Consider the following 24,512-nt stretch of genomic DNA (forward strand, 5'->3'; position numbering starts at 1 on the left):
AGGTGCTGAGAAGATCCCATATGGACATGAGAGGGCAATGATCATGCATAAGGGTACAGACTGCATGCAGGTAGTATGACACAAGACAAATACAGCCAATAGCAATTAAACTTTACTTGCAGTAAAATATACACTGTCAATATAAAGAAAGTGGGTACAAAAAGAAGACTGCGATCCACTGACACCAGTGCACCAGTTATTAAGTGCTCATAAATATTAATCATGCACACCATCTCACAACAAGTATGAGAACAGAATTACAGAATATAAGACACAGTAACATAAGTGATAGAAAAGGTAGGCTAGAAAATCAAACCGTAATGCATTCATGTCCCTCTTACACACACAGCCACACATCATTCATGCTTTCACACCAGACCAATCTTACCTCAAGGACAACTTACAAGCTTTTCCAGAGCTTTGTACCATGTCTCACGGTCTAAATTAGCAGAAGAACGTTACTCAGTTCACTAATACCACTTTCCCACCGAATTAGCTCTGGTTCTTGAAAAGGTTTCATCAAGAACTCTTGGAACCTTGGTGCTTTCTAGCAAACTAGCCTGCGTTTTACTTTCAACCACTTTTTAGCAGAACCATTGTAATCAGGGATGCATCATCACCTGAGGGTATTACACAATGCACAGCCAAAGTACAGCAGATTGTATTGATTACCTGCAAGCTTTTGTGCTGTTATTTCATTCATTTCCCCAGCTGCCTATCCTGTTAGGGGTCGCGAGGGGGCTGGAGCCTATCCCAGCTGACATTGGGAGAGAGGCGGGGTACACCCTGGACAGGTCACCAGACTATCACAGGACTGACACATAGAGACAGACATGCTCACATTCACATCTACGGGCAATTTAGAGTCACCAATTAACCTAACCTGCATGTCTTTGGACTGTGGGAGGAAGCCCATGCTGATAACATGCGGGGAGAACATGCAAACTCTGCACAGAGCGCCTCCCCCACCCTGAGTTTGAATCAGGAACCCTCTTACTGTGAGGTGTCAATGTTAACCTCTGCACCACCGTGCCACCCTATGTTAACACAGGTATTTGTCTTCATCCAAAAAACAAGCATGGACTATCTGTTGATGATAATATGATTTCTCACTTGACCATCCTCTCTTTCCAACATGTAGAATATGACATGTTAACTGATATGGTTACGATTTGCACTTCAGGTCAGTGAAAACCTGCTATTTTTCGGTTCGAGCTGGGTACCAACTTTTTGAGCTTTAAACCAATTTATTTTTGCTCCGAACGGTAGGGTGGCATGGTGGTTCAGTGGTTAGCATTGTCGACTCACAGCAACAAGGGTTCCTGGCTCGAGCCCAGGGTGGGGGAGCCCTTCTGCTCAGAGTTTTGCATGTTCTCCCCGTGTCAGCGTGGGTTTTCTCTGGGTACTCCGGCTTCCTCCCACAGTCCAAAGACATGTAGGTTAGGTTAAGTAGTGACTCTTCATTGGCTGTAGGTGTGAATGAGAGCATGAATGGTTGTCTGTCTCTATGTGTCAGCCCTGTGATAGTCTGGTGACCTGTCCAGGGTGTACCCCGCCTTTTGTCCAATGTCAGCTGGGATAGGCTCCAGCCCCTACGCAACTCCCAGCAGGATATGCGGTTACAGAAAATAAATGAGTGAATGCTTCAAATGGTTCAGAATAAGTTGCGCAAACTGGAACAGAGCCCATTTAATGTTGGTTGAAAAGTGACATTACTGGTTTTTCCCAGAGTTTTCAACTTCAGCAGCTCATGAAATGTGACTGACAGCTCTGAAAAACTAGAAAGGAGACCTCGAGTTTAGACTCTGTTTCCGTCAAACTACTGTTTCCAAGGTCAAGAATAAACTTTTACACTTAACACAGACGGTATGTTTTAGACCTATCCAAGATTTTGGCGAGGCAGTCAAGTTGCTAACCAGTAGCTTACACACATGATAAACAACAGACTCAGAAATACTGCGACACAAATATCTGTTACAGCGAGTGATGTTGCCCACACTCTTTGTAGCATTTCGCCAGTGCATAATGGTGATGTAACTTAACATGTAACACACATAGATCCCTGCATGTGTGATAATAACAGTGATGTGGGGAGGAGCGTGATTTCAGGCGGCCGGCCTGCTACACATGGATGATCTTTGGCTTATCGCTGAAGTCCAGAGTCTGTTGAACTCCAGCGAGCTGCAGGAGCCAGTTAATGGGCATGTGGTCCAGGCGATTCATGTCAAAATGAGAAAAATGAACTTGAGAGCCTGCAGAGGAATGAAAGAGTGAGAGAGTATACAACACAGAATGAGAAATTAAGACTGAGCAGAAATACAAGGAAACAGAGAGACAAGCTGACCTGGTCCTGCAATGATGGCTCCACCTTGCTGATGCAGGTCTCCCTGGAAGTCAAATGCAGGGCTTGTCATGGCCCTCCAGATACTCTTCATTTGTCCCATAAACATACCAGACTTCACATGGGGACTGGGGTTGGCTACACAAACATATACAGATGCAATTCTTTATAAAATACCGTGTCAGAATATGCTATGTTCATGAACTTAAACTGTTACTGCATTACCTGAGTCTGAAAATTTCTCCTCTCTCTTCATCCCAAGCTTTTGATAAATGCACCTCTCCGGGTCCACGTATATTTCATAAGGATACCCTGTCAGTGAGCAGAATTGCTAGACAAGATCGAAAACTAAATTAGCATGATAGGAACAGATGTGGCAGACTGACATTATGCACAATAATCACAAAATCCATTACCTCTATGTGATGATAAGCAGACTGACCAATCACGACCAGTCTAATGTCGGCATTCTGCAACAACACACATCAAATGTTGGAGTTTTCAGAGTCAGTCATTTAGATTTACACCCATCAAAGCTATCACTAGGATATTAACTCTGATTTGCACTTCAAATTTGAAACTAGGCCAACACAGGAGAAACACCCCAGGTGAGTTTTCTGGGATTTTGTGTTTAAATATGCAAATGGAACATTAACTAATTAAATATGTGCTGATCTGCAGACACTTCCAGAGCAAAAATGTGAACATTGGATTAAGCCAAGTTCAGAATTCTTGTTTCATTTCGTTTACATATTAAAGTCAAAGGATTTTACAGAGGAAATTTTGGGTAACTCTTTCATCACTTCATGAATTAGAAAATACAGGCAACAGCCATTAAAAAACAATTAGGCTATGGATGATATATGAACAGCCTTCTCTTCCTTTAGAATGTAGCATAGATAGTAATAAAACTCAGACAAGACAAGACAATAACAAGGAGCAGTGTGAATGGCAATTGTAAAATACCATGTCGAAAAGCTAAATTTCCTTTTCCTTTTCCATAAAAACTCACAACACATTACCAACTAAAATAAAGCTGAGTACAGATTTAAAATAAACAAACAAAGGTCAAGTGCAGGCTAAAACCAAAGCAGAGCTGTACCCACTCTTAGCTAAATGCCCTCAAACTTTTAGGGGATATTAGTGTATTGTGGCATGTTTATTGTAGTAGGTGTGGGATATGTTGTGGTGTTTGTATTGTGGTATATGTACTGTGGTGTGTGTATTGTAGTGTGTGGATTGTGGTTTATGTATTTCATTGTGCATTCAGTGTTCATAGTGAATTATGGTTTATTATGTGTTTTAAACTGTATATTTATAATAACATTTTAGGTCGACATGTAAAAGCCCAGCTAGGGACAAGAGTTGAAAATTGGCAATATCTATAAACTCTCTGTGCAACATATCAGTCCCATACTCTGTATTGGCACTATGGAAATTGCATCGTCCCTATCAAATAAAAATAGAAAAAAGTTTGGTGCTGCTGAAGTGGACATTTTTGGCTCAGAGTATGAGAAAAAACAAACATCACCATTAAACTTCCCCAGTTAATTAATTAATCAGTTTTTGTATTACCAGTTTTCTGAAATTATACATTTTAATATGCCTAATTAAATGTGCTTTTTGCATACATATCCAGACTGGTAGAAACAGATTTCCGCACACTTACATCTATGCAGAGTTTCACTTTATTGTTGAGCTTTCGGTCTATTAGACCTTCATCAGAGCATACATAGGAAGGTCTAATAATTTAATTTGATTAATTTTATTTTATATACATTATTAATCCTCAAGGGGAAATTCAATTTTATAATTTCATTATTTTTTTTATATTTTTTTATCATTATTATTATTATTATTATTATTGTTATTAACAGACCAAAAGCTCAGCAATAAAGTGAAACACTGCATAGATGTAAGTGTGTGGAAATCTTTTTCTACCAGTCTGGACTTATTGATGTTTGGAGGACGTTGCCGAGACCAAGCCAGGTGGAGCTGGATCATTGCACACATTTCCAGAACAGAAATCTGAACTAAAGTAAACACCTTAATGTGTATTTTGGAAGTTTTCTTTCAATTTATTTCAAAGATAACATGTTATGGAAGCATAATTAGCCCAAAATATTGACCAGGGCATGAAAAAACATTTTCACTTAGGGTGTTTTTGCCTGTCCAGTGCATCCACAGCTGAGGATCAGGACTTACCTCTAGTGCTTCTTTGGGTATTTTGCTCAAATCCTCCACATATTCTTTACAGGTGTAGCACAAGAAATTCTGCAGGGACACACAAAGTATATAACAGAGCTAGTTAATAGGTTATAGTGATGACACATCACTGTTTAAAACTCTCATCTTGCACCTATATAATGTTCAGCCCTCTGTCTTCACCTATGGACATGATCTCTCCATTCCTCCACTGCCATCATAGCATGGGAAGCTGTTGGGGCATCTGTCCGCCAAGGCTGATGTTCACCTGTTGCTTACTGTGATGCCTTTTATTGGGGCTCAATCTACTTAACTCGAGCCTGACATGATTTTACTGAGGCAGTGAAAACTATGAGTCAGCAGCAAGGTTAAGCCAAACAAAGTTATTCCCCTACCCGCACGAAAATTATGACCGATTTCCTGTCTTGATATAAATTCTTGAACGGAACAGAGGATCCATGTCGGTCGTAAATTAAACAGTCCTCGACGTCTTCGAGGCGATAATCGACAGAGGGGACCCAAAGCTCCTGGTTTTCTTTGGTGACTTGACGAGTTATTGGGGAAAGTGCTTCAGCCATTTTTTTTTCCTGAGGCTTTCCGAATTCGCTTTGCTATTTTGGGAGTTGCCGTTCAGGCTGGAGGAGAGGGTGGCTGCAGATTCACGCCCATATGCTGCGTGTGTGTCTCTGAGTGTGTCAAAGACATAGAGAGGAAAGAGGACCGAAACTGAAGGTTAAAGTGAACAGCAAAGTAAAGAAGTACATATTAATAGTTCATAATAATTATGTAGTTAGCAATACTACTGGGTCCATTTCTATTTCCTTTAATGTAGAATAGAAGGTGACATCAGTGCACAGCAGCGGTGTGCAGTGCCAGCCTGTGTCACAGGCAGGAAACTCCAAAGGCGCCGTCATCCATAGGGGGCGACACAAATGGGGAGAGAAAAAAAAAATTATCAAAAAGTTGATCTGTTACTATTTTTTACTCATACTATTACTACCAATATTTTAAAATATTACACATGGCAACGACAACATAACTACAAAGCAAAGCCTACGAAATAATAGAGAGGCCATTTTTTCAGGGCCCCCCTACCATCTCGTTACACTTTACCTGCTCTCTGGGGGAGAAGAGTTATCTGACGTCACGTTGAACCCCGGAAAACGCTGTATCGTTATTATGTTAAAACTACATTATGTTAAAACTACAAAACTAGCTCCCAGGTGCCCCTAAATTAGCACTTCACTTCTGAGAGGAGTGTATGTGGAGGGAAAGGACCACAGGAGGAGAGCTAGTTCAGTTAGCCGCTACCGCTAAGCAGCCGTTGGACACAACGAACATCTCGCGGAGGTTGCGTTAATTTACGTTGTGACGCGTTCAAGCTCTATTTGGTAAAAATTAGTATTCGGCGACGGTAAGTTACTATGGTTACAACGTTCTCATGATGTGTTCAGTGTAATATTGTAAAATGTAGCTTTAGGTGAGAAACTTGAATAAATCCAGTTGTTTTAAGGAGAAGATTTGTTGATGTTTTCACTGCAATGTAAAATAGATATTAGAGAGGAAATTATGATGTATCATACATAGTAAAAAGGCTTTGTGTATATTTTTTAAAGATGTTTTCATTTGAAATAAGGTTATGTTGTTTCATTGTGTATTATTGTTGTTTTTTTATTGTAATTTTTTTTTAAAATTTTAAATCTTAAAGTGAAATTTGAAGCGAACCGAACTCATTCAGAGGGGTCTGAGTTCTCTTGGAGTGTACACATATGCCCAAAAAATTCTGAGTCACCAATCTGAGTCTGTTTAGAGGGCTGAAAAGGACCAAGTGTGAAAACACCCGAAACACAAGGTTTGTTCGGCTTACCAGGCGAGCATGTGCGCAGGAGTGTTCACAGATCAAGGATGAGGCTCACACACCTGTGCTCCATGAGCCTCTTAAAAGTTCAGGTGCTCTCACCTTGACTGGCCAAATTTTGCCTGGGTCTTAGGGTGTTTTGACACTTGGTCCTTTTCAGCCCTCTAAATTGACTCAGCTTTTTTTGCAAACACATATGCATATGCATACGCATATGCAAACACTCCAAGAGAACTCAGACCCCTCTGAAGTGAACTAGCTCCCTTCAAGTCAGCGGTGTAGTTCACTTTACTTGTGCACTGTGAGCACAAAGCGCTCCAGGTTCGCTTTGCTCTTTGCCATTGTATTTAACCCTCTAGATCACACGCGGCTGCACTGGGACACTTGAAAAACAGACGAAACCATGTTAGCCTGTAAGGCTTGCAAGGATGCAGGACGAGGAGTAGTTTGGTCCACGGAAGATACTGCACATCTCCAGATTTGGACCATAGAATGCATCAAACGGAAACAGTCTACAGCACAGAAACACTAAGGTTTTCCTCCGCTTTTAGGTTCATCTGAAAGTATGGGGCCTCATAATCACACTGCAGTGCCACGTCAAAGTAAAAACAAAACTATGTCAATATATAAAATAGGCCTGAGAGGACTGAGGCTCCATCAGAGCTGAAGTTGACCAGACAGAGAACTGACTCTTCTTTCAAATCCCCTTTCTGTTGGTCCACTTTTTGGTTCTCTTTAAGAGGGCTCAGTTTGGTTTGTTTAAAAGGGACTGTGTGAAAACATCTTTAGTGCCCCCCTGCAACACATAGAAATATTTTTGTTTTGTTTTTTTTTTGTTTACTGCTGCTACTGCCCTACCACTCCCGTCCAGTAGGTGGCGGTAATGCACCTTAGAGCTGGTATGCCAACTGCCATTAAACTCATAGAAGAAAACGAGGAAGAAGCCTCAGCAGCAGCAGCAGCAGAGCCAGAGCTGCCACTGTTTGGATAAACATTACGCTAGTTCAGTAGCAGGGTTTCTCGCCTCCGTGTCTCTCCTGCCGAGACTTGTCAGCACTCATCTCGACCGTGCAGCATAGCAGTATTATGCGAGCACCGTCCGGAGTGTGGGAGCACCGTGTGAAGTGGTGAGAGATGTTTCATGTTGGGGCTACAGCTAAGTTAGCATCTAGTGATGGAGCAAGCTAGCCTGTCAGAAAGCTTCAACTGGGTTAGCACTGAAACCGTGGCTTTTCCTCTTAATTAGGGTGTGATTGTGCTGTTGAGTTGGAGCTAATTTCACACATAAATCTGTCGCGACTTCAGCCAAAACACAACTGTCACGTCAACACTACTGTGGGAGTGTGTATGCTAAACAAATGACCACCTGTTCAATGTTTACATCTTTACATTCGGCTGCAGCCGGACGGTGCATCGTTGCTGTTTCCTCCCTAAACACACAACAAATCTGCTATTTTGTAATCTAATGTAGGCAAATAAATCAGGGTTTTAACACCTGACAAGCAATGCACTCATAACACTAATAATACAAGTCATGACTATAAAGTTTGCTGCTCCTTTGTTGTGTACACAACATATGACTGCTTTCTAACAATGTTGTGATAGTACTGTGTACTGCACGGAGAGAAGTGAGTGAACACACTGTTGGCTGTCTATTTTCAGCATCATATATGTTCTCAGCTGTGTCAGTATAAATATAGGGCTATCTTAATTGTCCTTGACACTTTCAGAAGAGGCTCACGTTGTCTCAGGTCTATCTTAATACCATGTATGCTCACATGTCATCATGTACTGGAAGAGTTATTGTTCCTCCTGTCCATACTGTTGTGTGAAAATCCATTGTGAAGTTTAGCTGAAGATAATATAAGGCTACAGCAGTCTGGGGAAGGCAAATCAAGAGGGTGCAAGTAAGAAAATCTCTCAGTATTACTACTCCTCCAGCTCAGTAAAGTTACTCCATACAAGGAAACACTAAGAGGGAATTTGCTTTGCGTCAAGAATAGCAAGGGAAAGCGATGCAAAGTACTTAAATATGTCTTGTATATTTGCATACATTGTATTTATTCATTTTTATTCCACATAATGTTGTTGGCAGAGGATCTTGAGCATATCTGTTGATGTTGGTCTTTGCTTAATACAGGGGTGTCAAACTAATTTTAGCTCAGGGGCCACATACAGCCTAATTTGATCTCAAGTGGGCTGCACCACTGAAACCACTGCATTATAACCTATAAATATCAACCCCGCCAAATTAATTCATCATTCTGAAAGTGTTCATCCATTTACCAAACAAAGAAGAAAGATGAATTATGAGCAAATTCAACAGTCTGTCATAGTTTTTCCACTTTGAGTCAGTCTACTACTCACTTTCATTACGTGTCACTTTTTTTCATAATTTTCCACTAAAGTGGAAGCTATTAAAGAGGCAGGTTAAGTCGTCCCCTAACTCACAATCTTAAGTTTTGTCAGTGCCTCAGCAGCAGGGCTCCACCAATATTGTTTTAAGACATAAGTCTGATACATGTTATTTAGTACTGAAGCTGCTGGTCGACAATATTTTGCACAATGTTCAATATCTTTAAATATGACCATAGAAAGTACTTATCGTTTCAGAGAGCTGTGTTCTGGTCAGAGTGGAAAAGCCTCTAAGACAGTATTTAACATGAAGTATCTGTTCACTGTTTACATTGCTCCTGAAACCTCTCAGCCTTCACACGTGCATCAACATTAGGCGTGCAAAGTCATCTAGAGGGCTGGATTGGACACTTGGGCATGCAGTTCTGGCCCTTGGGCTGTATGTTTGACATCCTTGGCTTAAAACATTTGTGTTTGCTTCAAGAAAAATAGTTTTTAAATAATCTTGACAAATGTATATTTGTATTTTTATGTGAAGCTGCTCTATTTTTTTTCTACCACACTTTTTAAGGGCTGATCAAACCCCAGTGCTTTTTGAGTGCCGACTAGGGATGGGACGATGTACGATTTTTTCACAGATTGCAATGACAAAGACTCACAATAAGTTGGTGATTTCAATTATCAAATAACTGTGAATATTTTGTCCAGCAGCACCAAAAGAGACTGCTGGGCAACCACCAATTAAAGAGGGTTTGCAGAAACAGGCTGCATACATGCCAACCTCAAGAAACACGGAAGATCTTGATCAAGCATTGGCATATGTTTATTATTCAAAGATATGATGTCATTTCAAATTGTTAAAAAGTCTGACTTTGTAAGATCTTGACTATTTTTTTTTTATTAAAAAGCATGTTCATAAAAAGAAAGTAAGATGTGTCCTATCTGTGATGCCATAAAATGTTTGTTTCATAACAGAATGTAAGGTTAAGTGATTCCAGTATGTTTTAGTGCCATGTAAAGCATAATCGTGACAAGACATTTTCGTATCGTCCCATGCCTTTTTCAAACCTAAATGTTTTTGAGTGTTGAAAACTGTCAAGTACTGGAAGTTAGTCAGATGCTTTGTCAGGTCTTGTTTCTATGGTTACCTATGTTAAGACAGCATCAATGACTGCTGTGTTTGAGATGTTTGGCTCGTTTTGTTTAATGAACAAGCAAAGGGTTTACATCATCTGAAAAAGTGATCTGAAAAAGACTTTTTTGGTATTGTATTGACACCAATATGATACCAACAATGATACAATATACACAGCTAGCACTACTGTGGTCTTCAAGGTCTTAAGAATATTCCTGAATACTATATTTACTCATGAATTGACTCTTGTTGTTCTAGAGTTTCTTTGAATCATCTATATGGGCCATCTTCTCTCGAAAAATGGTTACCGCCTGAAGAAGAAGACACGCAAGTTGCATCACAGGAAGAAGAAGAAGCGGAACTGTTTCCTGCAGCTGCCTTGCATGCTCTGCTTCATCGTCCACAGCAACAGCAGCGGTCTTGACGACAACAGTGACCATTTGGAGGCCGGCATCAACGGCAGCGCGTGCCGTCACAACAGCATCACGGGAATCAGTGTCCCTGGTGTGGGTGGAGTTGGCATTGGAGCAGCAGCTGCGTCGAAGCTCGCTGAGCGATACGCAACACTCGCATCTCCTGAGGACTGCTCCAAGTTCCTGTTGTCACCACGGGAGCTAGCCATCTGGGAGGGCCAAGGGAGGAGCCTTTTATCAGCTGTTCCTGCCAAACTGATCCCACCACCAGTGCTGTTCCGAACCACTGGGGTGTCTGTGACCGTGCCCATACCTGTTCCTGTGCCTGGCTGCACCAGTGACTACACTGAGATGGTAGGTAGCTGCACCAACAGTACCAAACACTGTAGCTGGTGAAGATACATGTTATGCCCCACCGTTAGGCAGCCCTATGGGGCTAACAAAACTCCAAAAACTGACCCAGCAATAACCACATAAACACCTTTAAAAGATTCAAATCCATGGGATTTATTAGAATTAAAACAGGCAAACAAGACAACAAAACCCCCATGGTGAGGGGCAGCAGGACCAGCAGTCCCCACACCAGAGTCTCTCTCCTCTGCTGCTGGCACAGGAGCTCTTAAGCACCTCCTCCACTCCAGGTGTTCTGCACCTCGTTAGGTAATGCAGCACACCTGGGCAGATCTACAAAGGAGGGAGAAGGGACAGCAGCACAGAACACATACACAGCCGTAACAATACAGCATTGAGCCAAATCTGTACACATGGCCTAAACAACCATGATTTACCAGTGCTGCTGGTAATGCTTCATAAGGCTGTCTTAACTTAAAGAAAGCTTACTAATAAGTAGCCGTAAGGTTTAGACTGACCAGATGAATGCCATCATGCGGGAGGATATCTTAAAATCTTGTTAACTTCTTTTACTTTACCCCTCCCTACAATAGACCAAATTTTGTCCTTTTTAGGGGGGGCAGGGGATCTTTACGTCGAGATAGGTCACCACTAGAAGTGATATAAATCATCTGAAAGCAGAGAACCTGAAGATTAATTTGAGATGTAGCACTGTGTGTCAGGTTTCTTTTTATTTATAAATATGTAATAAACGTGTTTTAGTGAGGTTCCTTTTCAAATTTAGAAAGTTTAGAGTGTATAGTAGCTTAGAACAATTATGTCTCCTAAGTTGTTGTAGCAGTTTTTGGGTTGATACTATTTGTTAATCAGATTTGGTCCTAAATTTAAGCATTTTTACCACTTGAGAACTGATAGAAATAGTCAAAAATCCCTCTAGAATACCAGATTAAGACACCAAGACCTTGAGGAACACCATAAAATTGTAAGAACTGCATAACTGTAAGAGTTGCATTTTTTGGCGATTGGATGATGAGCACTTCTGTTCTGGAAACTGCTGCGAAACCCCCTTATTGTAAATATAGCTGTGAACATACATCCTCTTAATACTCTAGGTCTCTAGTTTGTGGTTGTAAAATTTCATGAGGCTGTGATTATCTAAGTGATCTAAGATGGTCACAGTAATTATCTTAGAGGTCACAACATACTTAGTCCATGTAAAAAAAGTGTCTCACTATAATGAAATGGCTGCTGTTGGACCTAACATCATCACATATGATTAAAAGTGGGCTCACTGAATCCACAAGAGTCTCAGCTTTCCAGTCATACCCAGTTTATGCAATTCCAAGATTGTTAAGGGACCCCAGTGTGCAGAAATATTCAAATGCAATAGGCAACAAAAGCACATTTATATTGCAGAACAATAAAAAAACTGCATGTCACTGGCATAAAATGAGCATGTCTATAAAGAGAAGACATGTGGGTACTCATAGAACTCATTTTTATACAGATATCTTGAGGTTAGAGTTCAAGGGACTTGTGTGAAAATGACCATGCCAGTTTCTCTTTGGTGTATTATTTCACCCCCATTCAGATAAACTAGCATGATGTGGTTGGTATTAATGGATTTCTTAAGTCTTGTGGTTTCATATGATACCACTATCTTAACACTAGCTTTAAAACAAAGACGATGTTGGCTGGGAATGTCGGTGACCCTGCAGAGTGGAAGAGGTTAATAACCAAAGTATATTTGTGAAAAATATAATGCTTGACAACACTGACCACATTTTTGCTGTGACTAATGCCTAAAAAGTCATTATCATTAGAGTCAAACTTCACACTCAATGCAACAGCTTTTCTTACTTGTTGTTTTATTTGTTCTCATTGAGTATCCAAGGTAAAGGGTGCTGTTTTGATGTGATGTTTCATAATGTGGGTGGTGTAATGTTCCTTAACCCTCCAAATGTATTTAAAAGCTTTAAACTCAAATCTGCCTTGACTTGCCTGAAGAAAATGTGGTTCCACCTGGCTGATGTGTGTGTGTGTGTCTCTGTGTGCAGGTGTGTAAGAGGAAGTGCTCAGAGGTGCAGAGGTGCACCCCCTGCAAGCAGCCGCGCTGCACCTTCGCTGCCCCTGACGGAGGGCTGGAGAACGGGGGAGTGGGAGGAGGTGGGGGAGAGGCTGCCCCGAACTCTGAAACTGGCCACTGCCACCTTCCCCTCTGTCCACTTCCCTCCTCCTCCGCTTCTTCTTCCTCTGCCTCCTCCTCTTCCTCCTCACCTGCTGATGGCTGCTGCGGGTTGGGGCTCCACGCTGACCTGCCCCACAGTTCAGACTCGTCCCCCTGCTGCCTGCATCATTACGATGACTGCCAGGCGAGAAGTTCTGACGCTGCTGATCACTCAAGTATCAACCACCTGCCTTCCTCCATCCTTCTTAAGGTCAGAGTTCTTTGACGACTGAGCTACAGCACCTTATTTGATGTTGAGTTGATTTTACTAGACTGAGAACATGCATGCTGAGTGGATTTATCTTTGTGTATTATTATATCTTCTCTTGCCTTCTTGCAGGTGCTCTCCCACTTGACAGTGAAGGAGCGCTGTCTGTGTGCCTCCCTGGTTTGTAAGTACTGGAGGGATCTCTGCTTGGACTTCCAGTTCTGGAAGCAAATCGACCTCAGTGGCCTACAACAAGTAAGCACGTTTTTTTTTTTTTTTGTTATCTCAGACACCTCTGTCTTCTGGAACTACACTCTTTGTTTCCTAAGTATTTCCCATTTTACATTTTAGACCTTTACTTCACTCTCCCTAACCTTTATAATGAACAAAAAGTTTTGTTGTTCCTAATGAATGTCATCTGTCCTCGTGTTCCCCTGCTCTCCAGGTAAATGATGATCTCCTGGTGAAAATAGCCTCCCGGAGGCAGAATGTGACAGAGATTAACATCTCGGATTGCAGAGGAGTCCATGACCACGGTGTGTCCTCTCTGGCCTCACACTGTCCAGGCCTGCAGAAGTACACAGCATACCGCTGCAAGCAGCTGGGTGATACGTCGCTGTCGGCCTTGGCTACACACTGCCCTCTCCTGGTGAAGGTGCATGTGGGCAACCAGGACAAACTGACGGATGAAGCACTAAAAAAGGTATTCATGTAGAGTAGAGCCAGAATGGAGACCTTTTCCAAGTACAAGGACTTCACTTAAATATACAAGTACATTGATACATTATACACCACACCATAACTATACGCAAGATGTCAGATATATCCACATTTATACATACACACCCATACACATAGCATTTACACACAAGATATTTACTGGTGTGTATTTGTTGAGTGATGCTTTGATAGAGTGGGCAAAATTCCTGCCATAGCATGCCCGCTTTCAGGCCAGGGATCTGTCTCTGCGACCAGATGGAAGCAGTGTGAAGAATGGGTGGAGGGGTTGCCTGGGGTTGTGTGCTATGGTGTGTGCTCTGCATGTGATAGCTTTGCTGGTACGGTCTGAGAGGTGAGGGATGGGGAGGCCAATAATTCTGGAGGTGTTGTGTGTGATGCATATTAGTTTGTTCTCACTGGAGGCGTGGTAAGAAAAGAGGGAACAATAGAGGAGATTGAGTCGAATTTCGCTTTTGTAGAGCAGCAACACAAAGTAGAGGGCAACAGAAGGTGCCTCGAGTTTGCGGATGCACATCCAAAGCTTCTTTTTTTAACGTCTTTTAATGTCTGTGCTTGTCTGATACACTAATATCATTTGTTCTTTTTATACACAAATGAAAAGTGAGGTCATCCTCCAATGAAATGAGTCAAGTGAAGATTTCCAGGATTTAATTTAATTTAGATTTACTCAATGATGTCTCTCTTTGCCTTCAGCTTGGAGAGCACTGCAGTGAGCTGAAAGACATCCACTTGGGTCAGTGCTACAGTATCACAGATGAAGGCATGGTGGCCTTGGCCAAAGGATGCCCAAAACTGCAGAGACTCTACTTGCAAGAGAACAAACTGGTGAGTCCCACACATGTCGTCTCATATTTGTACTTTACTTGTTGCTTGCGGTTTCTTCTCATATGGGAGCCCAAGTGTCTTGTGTGTCTCTGGCAACGTGAAAAAGTGTGCGTACACCTCATATAGGCTCTCCATAGGTACTCGACTCAGGCGTGTAGCAACCAGTTATATTCTGGGTTTATAGGAATATGTTCAGAGCTCTGCAATGTCTTTCTGTTGTTAATTTTGATGTTGGTGTCTTTGAATTCATGCACTGGGTACAGCCCAAAACTACCTAAGATGCCGTCTCCCAAGAAGTGCACTGCCAGCTTTTAGGTTTGCTCGACAGCATCTACATGACCACACAGATATATTCATTTTGGTGTAGCCTCTCAGCATCAGCTGTCTTATGACAATCTTATCAGATCTTGGAGGTCCCTAGTGTATAAATTTACATCTTAATGAGGGGGATGATATTTTCTTGAAACAACTGTAACTTATTAATACTTCAATATGTGTGGCTCATATTACCATCATGGTTATGTGAATGTAAGTATGTGGATACATAAACCGTTCACTGACCATTTTGTTACAATGCAATGTTCTGCTGGGGAAAAAATGGCTACTGGCAATTGTGTGGATGCCACTGATGCGCTCCACTCACCCAAACACCATTGCAGACAAGTACCCGCCACTCATAGCTATGGCTTCTCCCACCACAAAAACTGCCCAGGAATGAACCGAGGGATCTTACAAAGAGCTCAAGGTGTCGACCTGGCCTTAGCCCTTAGCATTTGTGTGACGTAATGATACCCAAGAGGTACCGCTGATCCAAGGCCAGGCCTCCTTGGATTGGACTTGACTCTGACCTATCGAAGCGTGGACACAGGACCTTTGAGGGTGTCCAGTGGTGTCTTGCACCAGAGCATCGGTGGTGGATCCTTTGAGTCCTGTGGGTCGTGAGGTGGTTGGGTGGAGCGTGTCAAGTGGCAACTGCATGAATACAAGGAGCCAACGATCAACGTCATTCAATTCACCAGCCAGTGGTTTTAATGTTTAGGCTGCTTGGTGTATATACTGTGTATTTGCTGACTTGTGCTTTTATCAGTTTGATGACTGGTCTCATTATTATGGCGGATATTGCTTTATACATTACTAGCATGCTCATACTTTAGCTGAACTACCCTTTTTTGCCCCCCCCCCATCACATTTAGAAAGCAGATACTGTACAGAGGCAAGTGACAGACTACTTTAAACCACCACTAGATGTCACTGTTTTCCAATTTCTGAAAACAGCCTGCCAGCTGCTTTTATTTTTGTAGGCCACAGCTTCTTAATACTAATGCAGAGTTGTGCACATCTCTTCCAAATCACACCCACACATCCTTTTTTACTGTATATTGTCATTTAGTTTTTTAATTCTGATGCATAAAGAGAACATAAATAGTCATTTGGCACGTCTGCTTCTCACCTCTTTTATTTAGATCTTTATTTTCTCACTAATGCTCTTGCACTTTTGCCTGCTAATATTTCTTTGCAGTCTATGAGTAATTATGACCTTGATGAATTAGTCCGCTTTAAGTTGTTAACAATAGCTCGGTTTGTTAAAACCCCATTCATCAACTTAATAGTATATGAAATTAGCGATTACCACTAGGTGAGAGATTAATATTGCTGCTGATAACATTTCAGCGTAGCAGTATCAATTTCAGACAGTCATTTTTCAGGCGTGAGATCATTGCAGTTATTTTAGCTTCCTGTCATTAGGGTGGAGAGAAATGGGCCGAGCTTATATGGGAATTGTTATGTCTAGGCGCTCTGGTTGCTTGCCCTAAAATTGTCATTAAGTTTGCCAGGAATTAAGACGACCCAGAAACACTTACCTTTCATTTTTTCCACAGAGGTCATTTATTCTCTGTGACAGCTTGAAAGACTACCTAAGGTTCCCGCCTCCTACGTCTCAGGAAAAAGAAAGTTGATTTTGTTGCTTTGTGGGTAATTACAGTCTCAAAATGAGTTTGACTGCATGTGTTTGCACTGTATGAGTCAAAGATATGTGTGAACACTAAAAGATGTTTCATGATATTTTGCTTTTGTAATCATTTAGACTTAGATGTCGAGTCACACAGGCTGTTGAACTTTAATGTAATAATTATGAATATTGCATCATGTACATCTAGAGGTTCTGATTCAGTGTGGAAAAAAGCTTTTTCTGAGAGGTTTGTGCAAAAAATTGTTATCTTTAGATTAAGATTTAAAGAAATAATTATCCTGTAGATTTAGATCTATAAACAGCAGCAAATTTTTAAAACTTTTCTCAGAATATTTAGGTAATATTTTCATTAATTCAGAAAAACAAGAGCACATTTTTTCATTAAAACTTTTCTCATGATTTTTAGAAAATATTATGATTAATTCAGAAAAACAAGAATGCATTTTTTTCCATTAAAACTTTTCTCATGATTCTTATATAATAATCTTGTTAATTTAGAAAAACATGAGCACATTTTTTTCTATTAAAACTTTTCTCAGAATCTTTAGGTAATATTCTTTTTATTTCAGAAAAACAAGAGCGCATTTTTCCCATGAAAACTTTACTCATAATTCCGAGATGATAATCTTGTTAATTTAGAAAAATAAGCACATTTTTATTTCCATTAAAATTTTTCTCATAATTGTAAAATAATAATCTCATTAATTCAGAAAAACAGGCACCATTTTTTTGCAATGAAAACTATGAGATAATACTTTTGCAAATTCAAGATTTAAAGAAATAACTATCCTGTGGATTTAGATAAACAACAGCAGATTTTTTCCATTAAAATCTTTCTCATAATTCTGAGATAATAATCTCGTTAATTTAGAAAAACAGAGCACACATTTTTTGATGAAGTAAATGCTGTAAGCTTCTGCAGGAAATGGCATCGAGATGGGCTTTTCGTTTTTATTGTGCTATAAATCGCACAGTCATGGGACACTATTGTGAAAGGCTCTTTAAAGCTACATACTCCTCCTACTCCTCTCCTCTTCTCTCCTCTCCTCTCCTCTCCTCTCCTCTCCTCTCATCTCCTCCTCTGCTGGCTTTTGTGGTACAAGGAATCCTGTCTCTGTCTCTCCTAATCAATCACAGATGAGGATGAGCCTTTCACTCACTGTGATCTGCCCTCTTTTTCTCCTCCTACAAAATTGAATAATTGAATTGCTGCAGGATGTTTCTGTGTGGTCTTTCACTCGCTCTCTCTCTTTGCCATGTGCACACCCACATACATTTTTTCTTTCTTTCCTTTCCTCCTTGTTGTCGTGGTTGTGGTTTCAGTTCCATGCTGGAGGGTCTTTTCTCTGTGTTAAGACCATATCCAGCTCTGTAGATGGTTAAATTGCTTTTTTTAAAGAGGGGTGGGGGCAGCTTCTCTGAATAAGCTTGTGTGGCCTGAAGGAAAAGCACTGACATTAGTAGTAGTAACTCTGCTAATGTTGCTCTGCTTTTTTTTTGGAGTTATTTAACTGTCGAGGAAAGTTTTGGAAACTTTAAGTGGAGATACGCTTGGTGTTCTGCTATTATACAAGATGTGCGGTTTTCTCAGTGTTCCTTTATTTGCAAAAGACAAAGTTAAAGGACAGTTCATACATTCTTGTCATTATTATCATACTGAAGGGCACCGCAGCTATGTTTTTTTTTTCCAACAAATGACAGTTGAAAGTTGCTAATGCAATGCTGAGGATGTCTCCAGCAGTGACTAGTGTCTCCAAATTTTGTTTACAGTTGACAAATTGATGCTCGCTCTTTCATCGCCTGCTAGCCCGGGGCCAAATCAGCCCAGGGCTACAGATAACCCTGGGCTAAGAGTGTGTTGTGTGAACGGCAGGTGACTCTGGTGTGTTTTTGCCCCGCTCCTTTTGACATCTACCCTGCATTCTTTATTGGCGTTCATCCAGTATTTATGCCAGAGTTGGTTATATTGCACCAGTTGCCTTTCAAGGCTTGTTTTCATCTTCTGAAGTGTCGCCCCCCCCCCCCCCCCCCCCAATTCATATTCTGTTCTCTTCCACCACCTCGAAGGGCAAAGGCTCTGAGAATAGCAAATTCCCCGTTTCCTCATCTCACTTCAATTTGCCATAGGGGGGAGAGGCAGCACTAAAAGTTTAACTCTGAGTTCTGTCAGTTTCATAGACCAACTGGTGGACTAACTCTACGCTGCAAAAACCTCTCGTCACCCATCTTTCCATGTCGGTAACTTTGCTCCAGTGTTCCTTTCAATTAAACGCACATTGCAATCTGCAAACATTTTTGCTGGGGAAGCACTTTCCCTTCTCTCTTTTCCCCCTCTCTCTTAAAAAAAACTTTATCTGCTCTCCTGTCTTGTTAAAATCAAAGAGTGTGCACTTAATTTCGCTGCAACGTGATGGGAAGATTCTCCCACTGGCTCATCTCAAAGACATTGTGTCTGCCCACACGCACACTTTTCTTCTACCCCCTCCCACTCTCACACACACAGGCTCTGATTATTTACAGTTTTAATTAGTCCAAAATGTGGAAATGTAAGTGGAATTGGAGATGACCTAACATAGATTACCATGTGCCCTCAATTTAGGTGTAATTACCACTCTGCATGTACAATCAGAGCTTCCCTCCCCATTTCACCACGTTTTCCAGCTCTCTCCCTTTGGCGTTCGGGATGTGTTTGTCTGTGGAACAACATGAAGCACTGGAAAAGACGAACTGTCAGAGTGAATGGTGTTTCTTGGCCATCGGTCAGCGAAGGAGGCCTCATCTCCTCCCTCCGGCTGGCTGTCTGTCTGGCTTGTCAGTAGTCAGGTTTTTGCTGGCAGGGGGAATGACAGCGGGGCTCCACCAGTCCAATCAAACATGATCGCAGATTAAATTGTATATTGACATTAGCAGATTTAATTAGCCGGATTAGAGGGAGAGCAAAGACAAAGGAAGTGATAATGATAGCTGTCAGTTGTTATGTGATAGACCTTTTGACATGAACCAACACACACTAAAACACACAGAGGCCTAGTTAAAACACTGGAAGCGACACACACACGTGGGAGCAGATGAATTGAAAGGTTGCCAGCTGCACTGGAATCTCCTCTGGAAACTTTGCTCACGTATTTGACTGTAATTAGAGATAAATAGAACCACTCTGACCAAACACACAGCGACACACACACACACACACACACACACACACACACACACACGCATAAACAGTGCATTGTCCATCTCCGCTTTAATATCTCCCCCAATCCCCTCCAGGCTTCACAGACAGGAGTTTAGACTTTTCAGGATGTCAAATGTCAGATGTTGTATGATGTATTTAGTCAGTGTAACTGCTAATGGCCCTGGATTATGTCTGTCAGAGTGTGGAAAAGCTCCGCGCCCATCCAGAATTTCCATGCTTTCATGTCATCAAGAAGTCTCTTTAGTTATCTCTCTTTGTCTTTGGGTCTCTCTGTGGATTTGGGGCGCAGCCGTATGTAGGTAAGGTCGAGATGGAGTTTACCGCACCAAACTGTGGAGAGATGGCAATGTCTATTGTAGGCCTACAACGTGGTGTGTCCCGCCATGGGGACTGACTAACAAATAATCCTCTTTCCTTTCTGCACTTCCCCTGCTTTTTCAATCTTTTTAATGCAAGTATTTTTTTCCTTCCTTTCCCCCTGTGTCTTCTCTTTGTGCTCCACTATCTACCCGTAAACCTACCTTTCAGCTCTTGTTCAGAGCTGAAATAGTAAGTTGACTGATCACGTAATTGATTGGCAGAAAATTAATTAGCAACATTGCTTAAAAGTGGTGTTTTTGACCATAAGTAGCTCTACAGATGGATGTCTTTACAACTGGGTCCCTGTTTAGTTTGTATCATGCTTGCTGTGGTGCAACAGGGATGTAAACACTGCGTAATTTAATTTTTTTTTTAATAAAAATGTCTCTGCGAATGTATTTGATAAGGAAGGACATGCACTCAATGGGTTTGTTAGACCCCAAGTAATCTCTCAAGACAGATTCTGCAATTTACATTGTAGTAAAGGAAGAAAAATTTTTTTTTTTTTTTGTTTTACCGATGGATTTCCAGATTGGACCTCAAGTGACACTGAATGTAAACATAACTGTGTTTGTTTGCAAGAAAACACCACAGGACGCCCATCTTTAAGTCATTTTATAAGCAAAATGTCAAAACCTCACTGGGTCTAGCTTCTCACTGTCAGTATTTACTGGCTTTCTTTGACTTAAATGACAATAAATTGAATGCCACTGTTGAGCGTCACAGCTCAGTTTTGACATTGGAAACTATGGCTGCACAATATGAGAAAAATATGGGATAACTTTGAATATTAATGGGCTATTACATGTGATAAACAGACATTAAATTGTGCTCATTCCTACTTTTGTGCTTCTTCTTTGCTGCTAAAATACAACAAATTGCTTGTTGAATTAAAAAATGAAATTATTTCCAACATTCTTTTATTGAAAAAATTGAATTTAAAGATTTTAAAGTGCGGTTTACTATTGATCTTTCATCTAACTCAAAAAAAAATCTCAGTACAATACTGTCTTTTGCGATGTGTTTATCATGCAAGTTAACATAGAGATGATGATAAAAAATGGTGTATTGTGCGGCCCCACGGGACACAGCAGTTGGCAAAACAATCTCCACTTAATCTCTTGTTCTGGAGCTTTTGACTGTGTTACATGGTTTTCATCAACTAACAAATTGTCTTTGATCAAATCAAAACAAGCGAGTAAGCGGACCTCTTGACTTCTGGCTAGATAAAACAAGCTATTTTAATATATCTATCGGAGGTTTTGGGAAATTTGCCATTTAATTTGTGCTATTTTATATTTTATATTTTTTTTGACCTTTTTATAGGTCAAATAATTACATAATTGTTAGTTGCAGCCCTTACTGTGTCTTACTCATTATGATAAGAACATGAGTTAAGTTTGTTAAGTTGATAAACTATGTGAATCATACCCTTTAAAACTTTTATTTCCACCATTCCCACTGTTTACATTCTCAGTCTGTAGTCTAAGCTAACAGCACATTCCTCTCTCTGATATCCTCCTCTTCATTGCTCTCTTGAAGTGCCTCCGTATCGATCCGTGTCCCCAAAAAGCTGCTGTATATGCGTGCGTATGTGTGTCTGGGGTGGTTGCCGATCGGCCTTTGCCTGAAGAGTAATCAGATGCATTAATGAGCTCTGACTTTAAGTTGGACAGCCGGCTGCACTCAGACACAGACATCGTCGATATGTTCCCACTGCCGTCTGCCTAAGAACAAAACAAGTCTTAAAGGGGAGAGGAAGAAAGTGAAAGCACTTTTGGAAATGCGAGCCTGTGAAGTGTGCCTCCAAAGCGATATTTCACCTTGCTACAATGTTTTCTTTTCAACATTAGTTGCCCCAGGAAAAGATTCTGCATCAACATTAGGCATTTTTCCCTGACTCTATCAATAACACAGGTGAGATTACTTTTTGAAAAAGAAGAAAAGGACCTTGGAGTGATGGGATGCTTACTTAGATTCCCTAAGTGGCTCATAGAAAAGTTAAAAGTATTAAACTTGTGGAAAGAAAACAAAGTCAAGTGAATGACAGACATTAAGATTAAGGAGTGGGACAGCCAATATAGCCCCGCTCTCCGATGTTGAACAGTGACAAAACGCCAGAAATGACAACGGTGATGCCAGAGTCAAATATTTCTTTGTCTTGCAGGGCAGAAAATGAGAGCAGCTGAAGTAGCGACTTCTGCTGCTAATGCCTACATTTCCTTTAAGGTAGTATTTTTTACTTGCAGAAGTTAGATCCAGTGCACAATAAAATTATACGTTTGTTGTCCTCTTAGCTCTATAAAGTGAAATAGAAGGTTAAAGGATCAGGGAGGTATAAGGGCTTTGGAGTGGAGCTGTTCACCATCTCTGTAGCCTGCAGGAAAAAGTTAGTAGTGGGAATACACACATAGATCGTTGAATCAATAGCAGCAGCAGCAGTAATAGCAGCATATTATGGGATATTTACAGTAGGTCTAGATGTGATGGTGTTTTAATGGCACCTTTACATTTTTATGTGCATGATATCTAAGTCAAAGTCAAGGGTAAACCTCCTTCAGGGTAGATCAGAGATTATTGACAAAGTTTTATACCTTCTTTTTTTTGTTTTAGCAGTATTTTAACAAGAATTTCAACTTTTGGTTTATATGCCTTTTTTTGTTAGAGCAACGAGAAGTGAATTTAACAGAAGATTTTTTTCCAGAAGCAAGGAGACACAGGTTAAGAGATGATCAGTTTCCTTTATATATGTTCATAAATGCACTTGCACTGCTTGTATTTTTGGTATTATGTGCCTTGGTGGTGTTGGGCATCGTCTTAGATTGGCCGCTGCCATTTAACCCTCAAGTCTTCTTTAATTTCTTTTAAATTTGCCCTTTAATATTTGGTATTTTGGTTGTTTTTATAGGTGTGCGTGTGAATGACTTGTGTGGAGTGTTTGGAGGACCTGCTTGCCTCAAATTCTTCAAATTGCCAAATACTGGATAAATACTGTATTTTGAAATATGCAGTGCTGTCCCAGTTCAGGAGCTTGTGGTTGATGTGCTTAGTTTTCACCTGCAGAGGGTGTAGTAGGACTGGATAAGAGCAGGAATACCACACTGGGCAAGCAGTGTGCGAACAGGCAGCTTTAAACTTAGACTGCACATAAAAGATCCCATTTTTTTAAAACTTGAGGATATAAATAAATATCTGATAGTAATATTTTCCCGAACTGTGTATTTATGTTTGTGATTTATGTGCCTGTGACAGTTTGTAGACAGGAATGTTCACAAAAGGCACTTTACAGTGAGTTTATTTAGATAAGAATGATGCTTTATAACCTGTTGATATTAAAGCTCTAATATTTTCCCGCACAAATACAAGTGTGTAAATTGTGTGGTTGCTGTTTGCACCCTCCGTGTCCTTTGACTGGCATATAATTTCTGCAGGGAATTTGAATACTATTGAAGTGAAAATAAGCGTATTCTCACCTGTAGTCGGAAACTCTGAATGGCCTTTGCAGTGGTAATACATAATCTCTAAGTGCCGTAGATGTTGTAGCAGCACTCATCTCCATGACGTTATCAAGCATTTGCCCGCAGCTACCAGAGTACCAGGAAACGCACCGAGGAATGTTAATGTGAATGTGACTTCCATTTCTACTTCTTTTCTGTTCATCGCCGAGCACATGGAGGGACGGCAGCCTGAGACGGGGTAAAGCTGAGATAAAAACCCACATTTAATTTTTCGCTTCAAACAATTTTTTACTGGGTGGCTACTGTGTGGCAGGCTGTGCAAAATGTATCCTACCTTCAGGCTAACAACTCACTGTGGTTAGATTTTATAAGCTGACGCTTTGTTGTAAATATGAAAAAGGGACACCATGTTGGGTGAGGTTAAAAAGTTTAATAGGAGGGAGCTGAGCAGGACTCAAACAGTCATTTGACAAAAGTTATCAACAACTATTTCCATTATCAATTTAACAGCAAAAATGCCAGATGTTTGTTGGTTCCAGCTTCTCAAATGTGAGGATTTTATGCTTTACTTCGACTTGTATGAAAATAAACACAACATTTTGGGAGTTTGTCAGATAAAACAAGCAATTTAAACATGTTGCCTTGCTGAAAATATGATATGATAGATAGTTTACAGAGAGAACTTTTGATAATTGATTAATCATTTAAGTACTTTTTCAAGAAAAATACATTATAGTACATTGAATATTTTTGAGTTGTGGTTGGGCAAAGCAAGACATGACATTAGTGTGTCCTGTAGGATATTGTGATGGACATTTTTCCTCCGTTTTTTTACTGTTTTGTTGACCAATTGAGGAAATAATTTGT

The 24,512-nt window shown here is 40.7% G+C and overlaps 2 protein-coding genes across 2 annotated transcripts in view; one reads left to right on the forward strand and one right to left on the reverse strand.

The window, feature by feature from the left end:
• Positions 1 to 90: 90 nt before the first annotated feature.
• prxl2c (peroxiredoxin like 2C) lies at positions 91 to 5,464 on the reverse strand. Its single transcript, XM_033620329.2, has 6 exons — positions 4,942 to 5,464; positions 4,547 to 4,615; positions 2,758 to 2,811; positions 2,567 to 2,672; positions 2,345 to 2,479; positions 91 to 2,252 (listed from the first exon to the last, which is right to left on the reverse strand). Exons 1-6 carry the CDS (start codon positions 5,122 to 5,124, stop codon positions 2,122 to 2,124), a joined length of 678 nt encoding a protein of 225 aa, XP_033476220.1. The 5' UTR covers positions 5,125 to 5,464; the 3' UTR covers positions 91 to 2,121.
• A 1,864-nt stretch (positions 5,465 to 7,328) lies between these two features.
• Positions 7,329 to 24,512, forward strand: part of fbxl17 (F-box and leucine-rich repeat protein 17) — a 288,681-nt gene continuing 271,497 nt past the window's right edge. The window contains exons 1-6 of the mRNA XM_033619610.2: positions 7,329 to 7,531; positions 10,153 to 10,661; positions 12,716 to 13,096; positions 13,226 to 13,348; positions 13,539 to 13,796; positions 14,528 to 14,659. Coding sequence (XP_033475501.1) covers positions 10,173 to 10,661; positions 12,716 to 13,096; positions 13,226 to 13,348; positions 13,539 to 13,796; positions 14,528 to 14,659 — 1,383 coding nt within the window. The 5' untranslated portion in view covers positions 7,329 to 7,531; positions 10,153 to 10,172. The remainder of the gene's footprint in view (positions 7,532 to 10,152; positions 10,662 to 12,715; positions 13,097 to 13,225; positions 13,349 to 13,538; positions 13,797 to 14,527; positions 14,660 to 24,512) is intronic.

Source organism: Epinephelus lanceolatus, chromosome 9 (assembly GCF_041903045.1).
Source record: "Epinephelus lanceolatus isolate andai-2023 chromosome 9, ASM4190304v1, whole genome shotgun sequence".
Classification (NCBI taxonomy): Eukaryota; Metazoa; Chordata; class Actinopteri; order Perciformes; family Serranidae; genus Epinephelus; species Epinephelus lanceolatus.

What these genes read in the sequence shown, in the direction of transcription:
- prxl2c (XM_033620329.2), bottom strand. Translation starts at nt 5,124, where the DNA reads ATGGCTGAAGCACTTTCCCCAATAACTCGTCAAGTCACCAAAGAAAAC. An exon ending in GGAGAAATTTTCAGACTCAG is followed by an intron (nt 2,480 to 2,566) that starts GTAATGCAGTAA and finishes ATGTTTGTGTAG; the next exon opens with CCAACCCCAGTCCCCATGTG. An exon ending in AGCCATCATTGCAGGACCAG is followed by an intron (nt 2,253 to 2,344) that starts GTCAGCTTGTCT and finishes ATTCCTCTGCAG; the next exon opens with GCTCTCAAGTTCATTTTTCT.